The sequence below is a fragment of the Musa acuminata genome, chromosome BXJ2-7 (genome assembly GCF_036884655.1).
Source record: "Musa acuminata AAA Group cultivar baxijiao chromosome BXJ2-7, Cavendish_Baxijiao_AAA, whole genome shotgun sequence".
Taxonomy (NCBI): Eukaryota; Viridiplantae; Streptophyta; class Magnoliopsida; order Zingiberales; family Musaceae; genus Musa; species Musa acuminata.
The window spans coordinates 2471960-2488948 of NC_088344.1; the positions used below are offsets into that span (position 1 = coordinate 2471960).

The following is a 16989-nucleotide window of genomic DNA, read 5'->3' on the forward strand; positions in this document are numbered from 1 at the left end:
CTTAGTGTGAGAGTTCTGTTCTCCATGTATAGATTATATCCTTTTTAAAAAAATTATTATAATATTAAAATATTTATCTTCATGTTGGGCATATAATAGGTATTAGAAATAAAATAATAAAATTTATTTTTAGTTTAAATAAGGATTTTACTTTTCCCCTTTACTTCCACCTTTAAGAAATCTCCAAAAAAAAAAAAAAAACTTGTTTATTGACTTATTCATCTAGCTCGAAGAATATATGCTTGTACCGACACATATGATTGCTTACTCCACTATTTAAGTACCAAAGGTTAATATTGTGAATGTCTTTTTTTTTGTGCTAGTAATAAAATATAATCATTCTCTTTTTTATCTTTTTTCAATAGTTAGTCTTCTCATCAACTTGGCTAGAATCATTATACCAATATTCTAACGAGTAATGACTAATCTTATTGCAAGTATAATAATAAACTTTGGATTTGTCATACCATCTTCCTTTTAAAGAATCACATCTTCCTTCTTTCTTGGGACATTCTTTATTATCTTTATTGTATTGTGCTTGTCCTTCCATAGCTTCTACCATGGCCTCGACCACAACTATGGCCACGATCATGATCCCTTTGGGTTCTTTCTCCCTTGGCTTCTTCATTTTTATCTTTAAGGGAAATCTTGTTTTGAATAGCTTGCTTCATTTATTTTTTACTTCTTCTTTTATATTCTTTATTCATATGCTTGTAATAAGCCCATAAGCTTATCAATGATCATGGCTTATTCTTTAATGACAACCACAATATAATCAAATTTTACATCTAAGGATCTTCAAATTTTCTCCACCACTCGATTGTCTTATAATGTTTCATCATTTTTTCTTAATTAATTGATAATAACCATTATGAAATAGTCCAAAATGAACTCTTATCTTTTTCATCTTTAATGCTTCAAATTCATCCTTTTGAGTTTAGAGTCATACTTGTTTATCTTTTTTTATTCATTTATAAGAATTTTAAAGATCTCCTATGCTTGTTCGGAGTTGGTGGCGATGGTAATCTTCCGAATGCTTCTCTATCAAGCACTCGATAGATCAAGAAAAGAGCTTTCTTATGTCTCTCAAAGAATCATTTTAGTTTACCATGAGTGTAGGGGCTCATTGTACCCCTTCTCAACTATCTTCTACGTATCTTATGATCCAAGCAAGGCTTTCATTTGGATGCTCTAATTTTTATAATTATTAGTGAGATGGGGGATAGGGAATAATATATTGATAGTCATCTCTAATACCTCTTTGCTGGGAATTGAGTGAAGTGGTGGAAGATAAAATAGTAACTTTGTTGGGTTCACATGTTGAAGCTTATAATCACAATAACATTCTCTCATCTATTTATAGAAGATGAGAGTAAAAGACTACATTCATAAAAACAAAAACTAAGGATTCTCTCAAATTTCAAGATGATTTTTTCTTCTTCACAAGATATCTTGACAATTCAATTTTTGAGGGATTACAATATCTTCTAAAAGGATTTTATATTTTTTCAATATATCCAAGATATTTTTCAACTTTTAAAAGATCTATATCGAAATCTTTCTTCTTCCAAGATGATTAAGTAAGATCCTGTTTGATTTTTGGATAGTCTATATATGCCTTGCTTCCATTTGCGATTGCCTTGAGCTAAGAATAAGATCAAGAGGCATCATTTTAATTGCTGAAACTAATGGAGGAGGCTCATCATTAAAAGGCATCTGGATTTTAAGATTACACTTAGATATTCCCTTTAAATGGGCATCTAAGTATGTGCTTTCAAAGGAATTCTTCACTTTGAGGCAGCACAGCATGCTTATCTTGAAGCTGCAAAGAGAAAGAAGTTAGAGCTAAATTATGAGGTCACTCCAACATCAGCTGGTTAACTTAGATTAGCCCCTTGTTCGCATGTCCTATCTAGCAATTTCTCAAGCTGTTGGTGCAGCATAAAAGGGAAGCAAGTGGAAATATAAGAGTAGCCTATCCACCCAATAGGCATGCATAAAATGAGAGCAATCTTCCTTTTACGAAGCTCCAATAAGATTTTCACCTGGCTTTACATTTTATTAAGGAAAAGGGTTATTGGAATCTAATCAAGCGTTATACCCCAAACCACAAGCATCCATGAGGCACCCCACAAGGGTTTGTCATGCTAAAAGTCTCCATGTTGTCACTCTCCAAAACCCTAGTAATGCAGCATGGGATTGGATGATGGATGCAGGTAGATTTCTTCTATGCAAAGAGTTCAATTTAGCTTCACCAAGAAGAAAAAGAAAACTAAATTTGTTTAGGGACAGGTTCTTGCCTCACCCACAAAAGAGGAGGAAAGGATGTGATGTGACTTGTGGAAACATTTTGTTTAGGTAAAGCTTCCTAGCTTTCTCACGAAGAGGAGGAGGCAGTCGCAAAGCAAAAAGAATAACACTCATGGAAGCATGATGACATGATTCAAAGAACACCAAGTGGGGGAGAATAGGATGTACATGGAGGCCATCGAAGGCCCTTGTGCTGCTATGCCGTCTACAGAACTCAGTGCCGATGACCTTTAGAGATCTTAGCCCATATATTCAAAGTAATGGAGGTGGTACTACAGTGTGTAAAGATGTGGGAACGAAGCTCACAAAAACTACTATATAAAGGCTAACTAAAGTTCATGGATCTATCCGACCTTGAGCGAGGTTGAGAGGACGAGATCTCAGGGTAGGGCAACAACCTCGAAGCTAGTCTAAACTAGTGGGAGGTTGTCTGCAGGGATGGCACGCGGCAAGGTGCAGCTGAAAAGGATCGAGAACCCGGTCCACCGACAGGTCACCTTCTGCAAGCGTCGAATGAGCCTGCTCAAGAAAGCTAACGAGCTGTCGGTGCTGTGTGATGCCGAGATCGGCATCATCATCTTCTCCACACATGGCAAGCTCTACGAGCTAGCCACAAAGGGGTGGGTACTTTTTTCTGCTCGTTGCCTTCCATTAACTCACTACTCCTAGAGATGCAGACGAGGAACTTTAGACTGATGAACTATGTGGCAACCATCTAAAGGACGATGGAAGGTCTGATCGACAGGTACAAGACGGCATGTGGAGATGCTCACAGTACCGCAGGAGGTGGTGATGCAAACCAATCTCAGGTGAGTTTATGTATGCTTGCACCTCCTTCACTGATCCATCTATAGACGATAGATAGATTAGCACTGCAAGAATGATTTAAGCAAGCAGTTTGAGGAGGGATCATGTTGGTTTCATGGATCTATATACCTATTGTTCTTCTCCTAATAAGATTATTGGGGGGTCTTCTGTTTCCACATCTTGACATGTAGAAGGGCATGGACCCATGCAAAGTAACCCTATAGAAATGGTGTAAAAGGCTTGTAGTAGATTTGGATTTTGGTCTGGCATCTAACCGAGGAAGGTTGAGTTCTACCTCCGTCGCTCCATGTTCTTTCCATCATTTCCACTGTGAAAGTCCTGTATCTGCTTCTCTCCATTGCCATGCTTTGTAGAACACAGTCATGGTGACCATTGCTTCATGATAAAATTGCAGTAACCTCAGTTTCATGTACTCTGTGCGCATTAAGGAGAAGATCTCTATCTGTAAACTGGGAGACCATATCTATTCCACACAGGGGTTGGGTCTTTCAGAAATAAGTTTGTATGAGATTGCAAGCATGGGTAGAAATTATTATGGAGAGTACACCAAGTGCTTTCATGTCACTTCTCGGGGAAAATTCTATATTTGGGGAGTACACCAATTGCTTTCATATTATTTTATGTGTTTCCAACTTCTTAAACATAATAGATACATTCATGTCCACAATAATGTCATCTTATGGCCTTTAAATTGAGAAAAAGAAAGAGAGAGAGAGAGAGAGAGAGAGAGAGAGATTGTGACATACCTGCAATCAAAATTTTCTTCTTCAGATCCAAAGTCAGAGAGATTCATACAGTAATACCTCACTGACAGTATGACTATTTAGATGGAATGAGTACTTCTAAGGGACAACAAAATGAATACTTTTGTTGAGATGTGGAACAACCATACTGTGTGACTCTTTTATAACTCCTATGCTTATGTGTAGTGTAAGGTAAACATTGTCTTCTGATGGTTCAGCATTGTCTTCCTTCCATTAGGAATTTAAGCAAGAGATTTCCATGTTGAAGAAAGAAATTGATCTGCTGCACAAGAGTCTAAGGTAACATTTGATTCCACAGTTAGATTAATCTGTACTTCTTCATAGAATTAGCTACATGTAATATCATGAATAAACCATGCACATCTTTCATTATGCCAACAAGAAAGAGCAGATCTAGAAAGACATTTCATGATTAGATGTGTGCCTTCAGCTAATCTCTGCAATGAGTCAATGCAATTTATACCTTAGCCTGCATCTTCTTGCTTGACAACATCCTGCAGGAGGTTCTCATAACTGCATGCTTGAATATTCTTGAAATCATTACCATGCCTTTTTGTTATATTTAACTTCTTTATTATGTAATCAAGATCTTATTCTTTATACTTAAATACCAACAAAAGAAAAAGAGGAGAAATTTGATATGAAGCTTTAGACGATATTGTCGAGATATAGGCATATTCATGTTACATAAAAAATGGATAATGGATTACTGATCATTTCATAGTTTATGAATGAGAATAAGGATTCATTTATGCAAAGCCATGATGCTTGGTTCATGCATTCAGCAGACTTACATATGCTTGCAGTCATACATAAAAACCCTGTCGTCGGCTGCCGGTTTAGAAATCTGATACAAAATTCTTTTCCTTTCATTTCTACTCGTATCAGTAATCTTTATCATACTATTTTTCATTGCCGAAAGAAAGCTATCAGAACATATCGGAAAAAAAAAAAGAGCTTCGGAACAACGATGATATGCTTTGCATTTAAATTCAAGTATTGGTTTTTTCTACAACAGATGCATGCTTGGAGAGGGAATTGCTGGACACATGACACTGGATGAACTGCTCGTCCTAGAAAAGCATCTTGAGATGTGGATGTATCACATCCGTGCCACAAAGGTTAGAAGGATCTTCCTTTTTACTAGATGAACTGACAGCATGACTAATCTACATCAAAGTGGATGTGATCTTAATTTAAAGCTTCCAAATTCAGATGCAGATCATGTTCCAAGAGATCCAATCCCTGAAGAACAAGGTATCTACTTTTGCAAGTCCTTCAAATTCTAGATTATCCAGTGACTAATCAGCATGAAAATTTCACCGTCATGAATTGGACTAAATTGTTATCTTAGATGACTACATTGCCTTTGGACTTTGAATTGTTGGTTTGTTGTTCAGGAGGGCATCTTGAAGGCAGCAAATGTGTTTCTCCAAGAAAAGGTAGTATGCAATCCGACTGCGATAGATACTCCATTATGGAATGAAAGAGTTGACCAATTTATTGCTTGCTGGTGCAGATATTAGAGCAAAATAGCCTCTTTGATGTGTCTCCAATGCTTGTACAGCAAAATGGGCATTTTGATGCAGGTCAAATGGTAGCAGCTGACATTCCATACCCACTAACAGTACAATATGAGCATTCAAATCTTGGGGGCTCTGATATGGGCTTCTCTTACTGATCACAATAAGGTTTGGAAAGAACCTTGTAAGATTCGAGTCTGTCTTGTTGTGTCATATGGTCTTAGAACTGTGTAATATTCCCAAAGGCTGGGGTTTGTAATGATATGTTTGAACTATGATGGACTATCCCATTTATGTGTAAGCTTTGATCTGCGCATGACTGCTATCCTTCCTATCTATACTACTCGAGTAGCATTAGCAGCAAAGGAGAATTTAGTGATTGAACTGTGGTCTGGTTTTCTGCATGCTTAACCATTTCAAGACTTGTGGTTAATCTCTTGTTGACATTGTCTTTTTGATCATTGAAGTCACAGATCTTTGTGTTCCACCATACAACTGAAAGTTCAGAGCTATCATACACAGTGGACAACCAGAGGAAATTATAACTTAGCTTATATACAATTAAGCTCTAAATCATATGCATTTCTGGAGATGGGATTTCATATGTTGTAGGCATCCTAATAGAGTGTATATGGCTTTCATAAGAACAAGATTACTCTTCTCATCAATCATGATTTCAAGAGATGGTCTGCTTCTGGCAAAGATATTAGCCAACAAAATGGAAGTGAACAGTGCTTCTTCAAAGTGCCAAATCTTGTTATTTTGACATATATTCATGAAATAAACAGAGTTAACTTAGTGTTTTTGGATTCCAAATAAGTGCCATTCATTATTCTTTATTTGATTTTTAATTACAAAAAATACTTCCAGAATTGGTGACATTCTTATTAATCCCTTCAATCTCAGTTTAGCATAAGCTTATGATATTTATATATTATATTTATTCCTATCATATACATCCATTAATCTAATACATTCACAAAATTTTCACATTTCAACTCTAATGCTTATGAATGAACTATGAATACAAATGCAATTATGCATATAAATATATCTAGACAAGAAGACATTTTTCATTTATGTTTATGCATAATATCGACATACATATTTATGTGTTATAATACTAAATCAATTTTTTTTTTTTGCCATCTGTTTATTTTAGAAGCCATATGTTAAGACCCAACATGAAAGACTTTTTTCTTTTTCCAATAATGTAAAGAGAATAAACACAAATTATTAATTACAGATACATCTAATCCTACAAACTCACAATCCTTTAATTTAGAGTGAGTTACAAAGTTTTGATATAAATGAAGTATTTTTAATAGTAATTATATTATTATTTTTAATTTTTTTTTATTATTTGAAAATATATCATAAAAATCATTTCTGAGAATCTTAAAATATTTTTCCTGTTCTATAATGTATATGATGATTGACATAGCGACATTTAGGAAAATAAACAAGAAAAAAAAAACTAAATAGGAAAAATATGATTATTTAGAAATGCTGAAAATAAGATTAATACCAAATGGATTTAAGAAAAAAAAAATTATGTGTTAAAATTATTTCTTAAATTATGTAAATTGAATAAAATATATAAAAAAGCAAAAAAAAGAGTTAATATTTGAGTACTCCCATAGGGCTCTTTGCATTCTTTTTATCCTCTCCGTTATCTCCAAGCTCGAGCAGGGGCGATGAAGAAAGAGCTACTGGCGTCGGCGCCATGGCGGGGCGAGGAGCAGCCGCGCGAGAAGTTCGCGGACGCGAAGCTGAAGGCCACCAACGAACCGGGCGGCACGCCCACCATGCACGTCCCCCGCAAGAAAAGGTCCGCCGCCGCCTCCAAGACCGACGAGGACCTCGAAGCCGAGATCGATCCCGAGCTCAGATACAGCTTCCAGAGGAATTACAGGGTCATTTAATCTACCCCTTCCAATCCTCTTTCATCTTTTCCTATGCTAATTCACGAAATTGAAAGCATGTGGACTGCAAAGTTCAAATCTTTCTTTTGTTTTCTTCCCTGCTTTCTTGAAACTGGTTCGCGGTTTAGATGTAGTACTCAGATAAGAGTGGTGTGGTTGGGTCGCTAATTGCTCCCGATTTGCTCGGGGGGTTTTTTGGCGGTTGGTAACCTAAAAGATGATGATGGTAGGTCTTCATGTTAAAAGAAAGAATTTTGGTGGTTCTCTTCCGATTCGTGAATACCAGGTAACGCAAGATGAGATGCCGAGTTGGGGAAAGACGGAAACCTAGATTGACCTTTATATTGGTAAAAATTGGAGTTCACTCACAGCGTTGATGCTTTTAGCAAGGCCAACTTACTTGCGTCTAAAAAGTTTTATAGAATCATGAAATAATGTGTTATGGAATTTGTATCTTGATTTCTTTTTCTACTTTTCCCATCTTTTTACTGCATTATTGTGCTTGTTTGATGCAGCCTTATGAGTGTGCTCATTGGTAACTTAGTTTTTTGCTACATCGCTTCTTTTGTTGGCCCAATCTATTTTCCTCTTTATGTAATGCCTGTGCCATAATGTGCATTTCATAATAAGCCTTGCAAAATGGGTAGCTACTGTCAATCTATTTGCATAATCTGAGGGTAAAGGTGACCTGGTGGGTTTATAATCTCTTGATTCTCTTACTCCTCAATCAATGTAGGACTAAATATTTTTATCAGTGCTCCCCCTAAATGACACTAGAAGAAGGGTCATGAGCCCTTGGCTTCCCTACGGGGGGAGCAATGATAAGGACATTTAGTTTCACATTGGTTGAGGAGTAGGGAAACCAAAAGCTTATAAGCTCGTCAGGTCACCCTTACCCTCAGAGGTGTCTTTTGGGGCTCACAAACCCTGAAAGGGCAAAACCATATGGGCACGCCCAAAATAGACAATTCATCGTGAGCCTACGTGGTCGCTCCAATGACGACGAATGTTGACTTTTCAATTATGTTGATACTTTATAGACTCTCTAACATATAGTAATTTGATTATCCATGTTTGAGTTTGTCTTAGAATACCATCTGCAAATATTCAGCTACCTCTTTCTGCCTTGTTTTAATCATGAGCTTCTTATTGATGTGTCGATCTTCAAATGGAATGGGCCTGAATAAGGCCAGGCAGAGATAGAGTGCTAGATGGATCTGGATTCTGCACAAATATCCATATGATTCATCTGAATTGTGGGCCTTGATTCTTGTGTACACAAAAGTACATGCTGTGGTATGTACAGACAGCACTTAATGACTAGCTGCACATAACCATGTCTCACAGGATTTTGTTAAGATGACTTCCACAGATAGTTCAGTACATAAGTGTGACAATCATATGTGTGCTATTATTTCGATAAGTTTTTAGTATGATATATGTGTGTGTGTGTGTGTGTGTGTGTGTACTGGTTCTTGCTATTGGAACTAGATGTCCAAATGAGGTTTCAAATATAAGTTGAACTACTGTGTATCTATTTGTACTTACCGGTCTAATCAAGGATGGATAATGGACAATATAACTTGGTACCATTCAAGAGTGTTTTTTTTTCTTTTCAAGTGATCCTGGACATTATAGGTCAGTGCACTATCTGGTATCTGATAAAATGTAAAATCAATATCGGACTGAGTCTTTAAAGATTGTAGCAAACTAATATGAAGATACTTTATGCATGTAAGTGATTTTTATCTATTTTCGTTTTATGCTTGACTGTATCCAGAATATGTATTTTAGAGATTCATTATGTGCCTTGCCATTAAACTACTAAAAAAAACCTTGATCAGTACCCGATCATATAACTTGGTTCCATTTAGGATTCATTTTTTTTAGGGATGTTGGGCTGTACAAATTGGTATATTGGTTGGTATACTGGTACAATGCTGGCTTAACTTTGTATAAAACCGATATAGAACCGAGATTCTAAACCTTGTATTAAACTAGAATGAAGATATTTATGCATCTGAATGATCTTTTCATCCATTTACTCTTTGTACTTAATTGTATCTAAGATGAGTATCTTGAAGATTGCTGTGTTTCTGCATGCTTTGCATTGAATTACTAAGAAATGTATTTAATCAAGTTCCTTATCATTTGATGGCTTTATTATGTTTGGTTTTAAAATTTTCTTATTGTATTTGCAGTTTCTTCAACGAGTGTTCAGCATAGATACACTTGTGAAACCTCTTCCTCCTGCTATGGCATATAATGTGTCCCGAAATCTGAGTTTCTTTACTCGGATATTTACACAATTTTGGGGTAAGCCTTCAGATTTTAACAGAAATTGGATCATTTAAATGTGCTCGGCCACTTTTTGTTCTCTCTTCATTCTCTTGCAATGTTGGTATCATCTTTGAAGTTCGGTAGTTTTCTTTAGTTTCGTTGTTTGTGCTTTGCACTTTGGTTCTTTGCCCATTTGTGTGTATCTGGATATTAAATTGTTTATACAAATTAATTGGTTTCATAAGCTGAATAGTAATGGGTACATATGGCACATGTGAAAAGTTTGTACAAGGAACAGCCACTGATGTCCTTATGAGAAGAAGATTGATATATCTGCAATGGTGATGAATCACATCAAGTCAATTTTCTAGTTTCTCCCTTATCATGTAACCACAAAGTCATCATGGAAGAAGGGACTAATGTTTCACATAACTGTAGACACTTTGCTGCATGTGGTTTTACATTACACTTAACTAGTCTGACAGTTTCTAACTTAGAAAATCAACTGATAGTTTAAGATATTTTTGGTGATGGATACTTAAACATTTGCAGGAATTCCTTAGCTTTATAAATGAGACTAGTTGTATAATGTCAAGATGTTTTCACTTGGCTGTCCATGCTATGTCCATCAGGAATGGAATAACAAAGAACACGTGATATCTTGGTTTCACTTTCTGAACCTCTTCTTCCTTCTTTTGCCCAAAGGTTGGCCTTTACACAAATTCTGTCCACATCTTGCTGAAGTGAAATAAAGTTCTTGTTTCACTTGACAATGCTCAGAACAGTTAGTATCACAATGTAGACTCCTATTAAGTTTAAACAATCAGCTATCCTAGTGCAAACATAGGAATATGGTGAAGAAAGTAGAAGATATCTTCATAAATTTATTAAGTAACTATATCCAATCCCCAGATCAACAATTGATGCAGAAATTAAATTGTGCATGTGTCAGTCTACTATTTTCGTACAATCAACACCTGCTTTTTGACAAAAATCAAACTCTGGCATTAGATTTCTTGTTGAGTAAAATTCTTTCATCAGGTCCATATATATAGCATGCTTTTGGGTCCTGCTTCTTTGTATGACTTGCATTGTCATTGCTGATAATCTATTTGTGAGATCAATGATCGCAACCTTCATTCATTATGTTCTTTTCTTCCTGGTGTATAAATCCTTTATTTTTCTTAAAATTTGCTTTCACCTTGAACTGATTTTCGTGTAAATAATTCAGTTCTACAGTTATGCTTTCTTTACACTTTTGAAACTTTCTGTGATGATAAATCACTAGAATTGTATGGCTAAACATCATACTCGAGTGGCTTCTAATTGATTTTCAGCATTGATGAACCAATTCCTTGTCTTGCTGAAATTGGAGCATGTTTCTCGGGCATAATAAATCCACATGGTATGTATGATAAAATTAGTGCTGCCAATGAAGGCTCATGTGAGAGAATGCTACTGCTTTAATACTGGAGAATCACTCCCTTTCACAAAGAGAGGCTTATATCAACCCCATCTAGAATCGTGAGGAATACTCGAGGTGATGGCGAATGTGACTAACTCCTGAAAATGCTATGTAATTTATGTCAAATTGTTCACAACCCATTTTGAGTATCATAAAATAAAGCCTATTTCTGTAAGTCTGCTTTTAAACCACTTGTTAGCTTGGCTTGTTTGTATCTCAACAAATGCATAGTTCTGCATCTGTAAATAAAGATATTTTAATTAATTAACTATTTAATCTTGGTGACCATCTTGCAGATCCAGAGGGAATTGCAAATGCTCAGAAATCACTTGGGTTAGGACAGGAAGATAAGGCTCGTCGCGTCGACTGACTGATGCATGCCTTCTTCAGTAATATTCAGTTCTATTATGCTTAGCCTGTCACGAATTTGTTCTTTGTTTCAGATTTGAACAAGTAGAGTTGGTCTCATGATATCTATCTGATCGTGTTTCATACAACCAGAACCAATCGTTTGGTCAGCTTTATATTTCGGAATTCTTTGGTAGACTTGTGCATTATTTTATCTTTTGGAGGTTCAAATAATATAAATAGTGAATCAAAATGGAACAGATCCTACTCTCAAATGTTTTTATCAGACCAGTTCGGATTTTATATCTATGATATCGAGACATACACTATAAATTTCATTATATATATATATATATATATATATATATATATATATATATATATATATATATATATATATATGTGTGTGTGTGTGTGTGTGTGTGTGTGTGTGCATGTATATGTATATGTATATGTATATATATATATATATGTATGTATATATATATGTATATGTATATATATATATATGTATGTATATATGTATGTATATATATATATGTATGTATGTATATATGTATGTATATATATGTACATATACATGCACATACATATATATATATATATATATATATATATATATATATATATATATATATATATATATATATATATATATATAGCATTTTATTTTTTGAAATAATCCCATTGTTGATGAGTTTAGGATGCGATAAAATGATCCGAATAGAATACAGAATCATACATCATCGGAGCAGTGGGAACTTTGAGATGTGAGATTTGCATGATTCCGAGAAGAGCAGCACTCGGAGAGGAGAAGACGAAACAGAACGCCTCAGGAGAAGCTCCAAAATGGCTCCTCACACTCGTCGCGCTCTCGTCCTGCAACCACGACGTGTGGTGTGTGCATGGCGCACATGCGCCAACCCTTCTCTATCTCTCTGGCTTCTGATCTCCTCAACAGGACCTCTCAACAAAACGCTTACGACCCCTATCGGCCATTCTCTCTCTATCGTTCGATCGATGGATCTGTTGAACGCCGTCCTGAACTCTGTGGTGCCACCGGCAAGCATGATCATTCTGGCCTTCGCATGGCCAACCATCTCCTTCCTCCATGCCTTGGAGTGGTTCTTCAAGACCTTGTACAGAGAGAACATGGAGAACAAGGTGGTTCTCATCACTGGAGCCTCCTCGGCCATCGGAGAGGTACGGTTGTGTACTAGTCAATTCACTACAACTTAGCTCATATGATCCATACCACCGTCTCACTGTAGGAATTTGCCCCTTTTTCATCCTGTTGCTTAATTCATCCTTATATTGTCCAGTGATGAATGAGTTCAAAAGGTTTCGTGCATTACTGGATTTACTACTGAACAATCGACTACGTGAGAAGAACTTGTAGACATGTCTTTCATAGAAGGATGTCAATCTACTGAATCTTTACATGGAGAAGCAGGTCATTAGTGCGCTACAGGTTGTGAATTGGTATCTGGGAAGTTTGAGTATCGCATTTGTATACAATCGTTTACACGAGCATGTAAGATTCTGGCCATCGGCGGCGGGGCAGTGCAGGTGGAGAGGCGAGTCTCAATAGAAGTCCATCTAGAAAGCTGCATTTTGCAGTTCATGAATCGATAACAAGTACAGAAATATATGCAAAAGCATATTGAGATGAACGATGAACCATAAATTGGAAATTTTGGTAGCTATTTGTATCCTAAATGTTGTATGTTATTTTTCGGATAGTATATTATGTTAGCTCAATTGCATACTTGCGCCATTTCATCGAACACAACTTCAGATGGTGAAAATGTCGTTAATTTTATGTTGTTCCTACGAACCGATCGACAATTTTAAATAACTTCTATCTGTTTGTTTAATGTTGACTATAAAACCAATTCAAAGTTTGGTGTGTGCTAAATAGTAGACTAATGTGTATTAAGATCACAGTATCTCTATTTTTAGATTGCAAAGGAAATGATGGAAATAAAGAACATTTATTTATTCACATAAACCGCTCTAAATATAGCAATTTAACATAATCTATCTCTTTGTTGATGGTTATGGTTGCTGAGTTACATTCATTACTACAAACACTCATTCATCGCAAGATTTTGATCTAAATTTAATGTTCTCATAAGTAATTACAAATGCAGCAATTAGCTTATGAATATGCAAGAAGAAAAGCAAATTTGGTGTTGGTGGCAAGGAGGGAGAATCGACTTTGGGGAATCAGGGAGAACGCTAGACTCTTGGGTGCCAAGCATGTACTTGTGATGGCTGCTGATGTTGTCAAGGAAGAGGAGTGCAGAAGATTTATAAGTGACACCATAAGTTACTTTGGCCATTGTAAGTTTCGATATTCTGTTACGTAAATTTGTAGGTTTTTAGTAATCGATTGGCATCGACTGGACTCTGATTGAATTTGTTCTTCATTGTCATCCACACACACCAATCTAGTCCTTTTACGAATGTTACAATATAAATTGAAGCTTCTCTAGCTGTTCTAAGACTACTCATATGACATAAATTTGTAGTTTTTAGTAATTGATTGGCGTTGACTGGACTCTGATTGTATCTGTTCTTCATTGTCATCCATACACACCAATCTAATCCATTTACGAATGTTACAATATAAATTGAAGCTTCTTTAGCTGTTCTAAGACTACTCATATGACTTAAATTTGTAGTTTTTAGTAATTGATTGGTGTCGACTGGACTCTGATTGTATCTGTTCTTCATTGTCATCCATACACACCAATCTAATCCTTTTACGAATGTTACAATATAAATTGAAGCTTCTCTAGCTGTTCTAAGACTACTCATATGATGTAAATTTGTAGTTTTTAGTAATTGATTGGCGTCGACTGGACTCTGATTGTATTTGTTCTTCATTGTCATCCATACACACCAATCTAATCCTTTTACGAATGTTACAATATAAATTGAAGCTTCTCTAGCTGTTCTAAGACTACTCATATGACCAAGCCACGCAAGTGAATCAATGTTTGCGACTAGGCACGATATGCAGTGATCTTCTGAACATGTTTTGCTTTGTGTGCTGCATAACAAGAGAGTCTGTGTTGTTTCTAAGATTAATTGTTTGAATGCAAATTTTATTCAGCAGTTTTCTAATGTTTGTTCTGTACTTGTATTGAGTTCCATATCTATCTCGGCTTGATAGGTTCATGTAAGGCTCTGCTGTTAATACAACTGTCAATTAGCTGCCATGAATCACAAAGCTTTATTGTTCTCATAATCTAGGGATGATCAATTAATGTTAGCTTGAGAAAACTCTATCATTTAATTCAAATAGCAACTTCAAATTATCGATGCCTAGTCAGTTTAGCAAGGCGAACATGTTTCTTGATATCTTTGAATCTTTTCAGATGGTATGTAATAGTCGATCGACGATACATGTTTCTTGATATCTCTGAATCTTTCAGATGGTATATAATAGTCGATCGACGATACGATACGATACAGGGATTACACCTTTGTCGCAATTATGATACTTGTTCTAAATATTTGTACTTGGCAGTGCATCATCTTGTCAACACTGCAAGCCTGGGGCATAACTTCTACTTTGAGGAGGCCACAGACCCTGCTGTCTTTCCACACATGATGGTATGACCAATGCCACATCTGCTTGCTTCACTTTCTTCTTACACATCCATGTTAATCACTAGGTCCGATCTAACTAAGGCTCCATTACCTGACTATTTGTTCTGAAGGTTTGAGAGTCCCACCACTTGAGCATTACAGTCATAATCTGTATGTTATGTCGATAGGATTCTGAAATGCAATGCTGCACACATTAGTTTTGTTTCAAAAAGATACTGAATTTTCCAATTTTTGGGTTTAATTTGCATAAAAATTACTGTGACGAATCAGATGTTGAGCAGTAAACCTGACTGTTTTGTGGAATGTATCAGGATATCAATTTCTGGGGAAATGTTTATCCAACATATGTTGCGCTTCCATACTTGAGGCAAACCCGCGGCCGAATCCTTGTCGATGCATCCATGGATAGTTGGCTTCCTATGCCAAGGATGAGCCTTTATGCAGTGGGTGCTCAGAAAGAATCTGAGTGTTCTTATATTTATGCTATATTATGGACGGATGAATGTTTCGAGTATGTCTGATTCTTCATTGGTTTGTAGGCAGCAAAGGCGGCTGTGGTTAATTTCTACGAGACCTTAAGATTTGAACTGGAAGAAGATGTAGGCATCACGATTGCAACCCATGGGTGGATAGGTAGCGATGTTAGCAGAGGGAGGTTTATGCTCGAGGAGGGAGCAGAGATGCAATGGAAGGAAGACAGAGAGGTAAGTCAACTTGGAATAGCGATCACCACTCGAACTTAGAAGTGTGCAAGTCATCAAAGAAGTGTGATTTTGATTTGTAGGTGCGCCTCGCAGGAGGGCATGTCGAAGAGTTTGCGAAGCTGATGGTCGCAGACGTGTGTCGGGGCTACGCACACGCGAAGCATCCGAGCTGGTACGACGTCTTCCTGCTGTATCGAGTTTTCGCGCCGGACATCCTTGGTTGGGCATTCCGTTTGCTGTTACCGAACGACGACAGAGCCAAACCGACTTCGGGACGACTATTTCCGGAGGCCTCGTCTCCTCGAAAGCCGATCGCCGCCTTCTCTTCAGCTTCTCCCCGGCGTCTATCGGAAGTTGAATGAAGCTTTTGTGTTCTGCAGGTCGTCGTCTTTGTGGGCGAGTGTGTGTTTCATGATCAGGACCGAGTAGAAACTACTTGCTGTGGATCTTTGAGAGAGTTGTTTCCTTCGTCTTTATGTAAGAATTGAATGCAGCCAACAAGTCATCAGCATTGCAAATTGTATTCTGTATTATGTGGTCAGTGAGAGATGCTACTGACTTTGTAGTTTGGATCCTTTTAATCATCGGTTGTTGAATTTTTCTTTTGCTGGTTTTGCTGTTTGATCCAAAGTTTATTTTCTAACAAGCGCTGTAATAATCTCTCACCATTAATATTCCATTTTTTTTATCGTATGTAAAAAATTATATTTTAAATTTTAGAAAATCGTATATATTTTAATTAAATTAAGTGTATTTAAGTTTTTATTTGTAGTTTTTATCTTTATTTAAATTTAAAGACATGTAAATTATGAAAATAATCTCTTGCCAATAATATCGCGCATGTATATAAATTTAAATAAAATTTATAGAATATTAATATTAATATTAATATTTCATCTAATATTTTTTATAGGGAGAGCATCGTCGATCAATCGTCATCCGATACATGACCTCTACATGGTTAAGGGTTGTCTTCTTACACACTCGTACAAAGAAAAAAGACTAACGGAAGATTGTCAGTGGCTGTCTTCCTATATAATATTTCACATTATGTACTTCTTTACCAAAAGGTATAAAAACTCATTTTTAGTATAATAAAAAGGGGATCATTCTTTTCACCATTTATAATCATACTCATCTACTTCGAGTTACTAATTTGAATGTCGGATGGATCAAGTCAAAAAATCTATCTCGATCTCGATCTTCGTATAGGTGACACAT

General features: G+C 36.2%; 3 protein-coding genes across 3 annotated transcripts; all 3 read left to right on the forward strand.

The window, feature by feature from the left end:
- Positions 1–2675: 2675 nt before the first annotated feature.
- On the forward strand, positions 2676–5712 carry LOC135616150 (MADS-box transcription factor 26-like). The gene is made up of 7 exons (XM_065115333.1): positions 2676–2930; positions 3032–3119; positions 4120–4181; positions 4921–5023; positions 5118–5159; positions 5303–5344; positions 5422–5712. Exons 1-7 carry the CDS (start codon positions 2749–2751, stop codon positions 5581–5583), a joined length of 681 nt encoding a protein of 226 aa, XP_064971405.1. The 5' UTR covers positions 2676–2748; the 3' UTR covers positions 5584–5712.
- Positions 5713–7077: 1365 nt separating this feature from the next.
- On the forward strand, positions 7078–11639 carry LOC135616598 (uncharacterized). The gene is made up of 3 exons (XM_065115952.1): positions 7078–7341; positions 9552–9666; positions 11392–11639. Exons 1-3 carry the CDS (start codon positions 7123–7125, stop codon positions 11463–11465), a joined length of 408 nt encoding a protein of 135 aa, XP_064972024.1. The 5' UTR covers positions 7078–7122; the 3' UTR covers positions 11466–11639.
- Positions 11640–12152: 513 nt separating this feature from the next.
- Positions 12153–16316, forward strand: LOC135616210 (11-beta-hydroxysteroid dehydrogenase B-like). Its single transcript, XM_065115403.1, has 6 exons — positions 12153–12646; positions 13597–13789; positions 14982–15067; positions 15376–15507; positions 15604–15768; positions 15849–16316. Exons 1-6 carry the CDS (start codon positions 12293–12295, stop codon positions 16128–16130), a joined length of 1212 nt encoding a protein of 403 aa, XP_064971475.1. The 5' UTR covers positions 12153–12292; the 3' UTR covers positions 16131–16316.
- The last annotated feature ends 673 nt before the right edge of the window (positions 16317–16989 follow it).

Excerpts from the sequence above, each read along its gene's own strand:
- LOC135616598 (XM_065115952.1), top strand. The coding sequence starts at position 7,123 with ATGAAGAAAGAGCTACTGGCGTCGGCGCCATGGCGGGGCGAGGAGCAG. Across the intron at positions 7,342-9,551 it reads GCTTCCAGAGGAATTACAGG|TTTCTTCAACGAGTGTTCAG; the intron begins GTCATTTAATCT and ends TTGTATTTGCAG. Across the intron at positions 9,667-11,391 it reads GATATTTACACAATTTTGGG|ATCCAGAGGGAATTGCAAAT; the intron begins GTAAGCCTTCAG and ends ACCATCTTGCAG.
- LOC135616150 (XM_065115333.1), top strand. The coding sequence starts at position 2,749 with ATGGCACGCGGCAAGGTGCAGCTGAAAAGGATCGAGAACCCGGTCCAC. Across the intron at positions 5,024-5,117 it reads ATCACATCCGTGCCACAAAG|ATGCAGATCATGTTCCAAGA; the intron begins GTTAGAAGGATC and ends TTCCAAATTCAG. Across the intron at positions 5,160-5,302 it reads TCCAATCCCTGAAGAACAAG|GAGGGCATCTTGAAGGCAGC; the intron begins GTATCTACTTTT and ends TTTGTTGTTCAG.
- LOC135616210 (XM_065115403.1), top strand. The coding sequence starts at position 12,293 with ATGGCTCCTCACACTCGTCGCGCTCTCGTCCTGCAACCACGACGTGTG. Across the intron at positions 15,508-15,603 it reads CAAGGATGAGCCTTTATGCA|GCAGCAAAGGCGGCTGTGGT; the intron begins GTGGGTGCTCAG and ends ATTGGTTTGTAG. Across the intron at positions 15,769-15,848 it reads AATGGAAGGAAGACAGAGAG|GTGCGCCTCGCAGGAGGGCA; the intron begins GTAAGTCAACTT and ends TTTGATTTGTAG.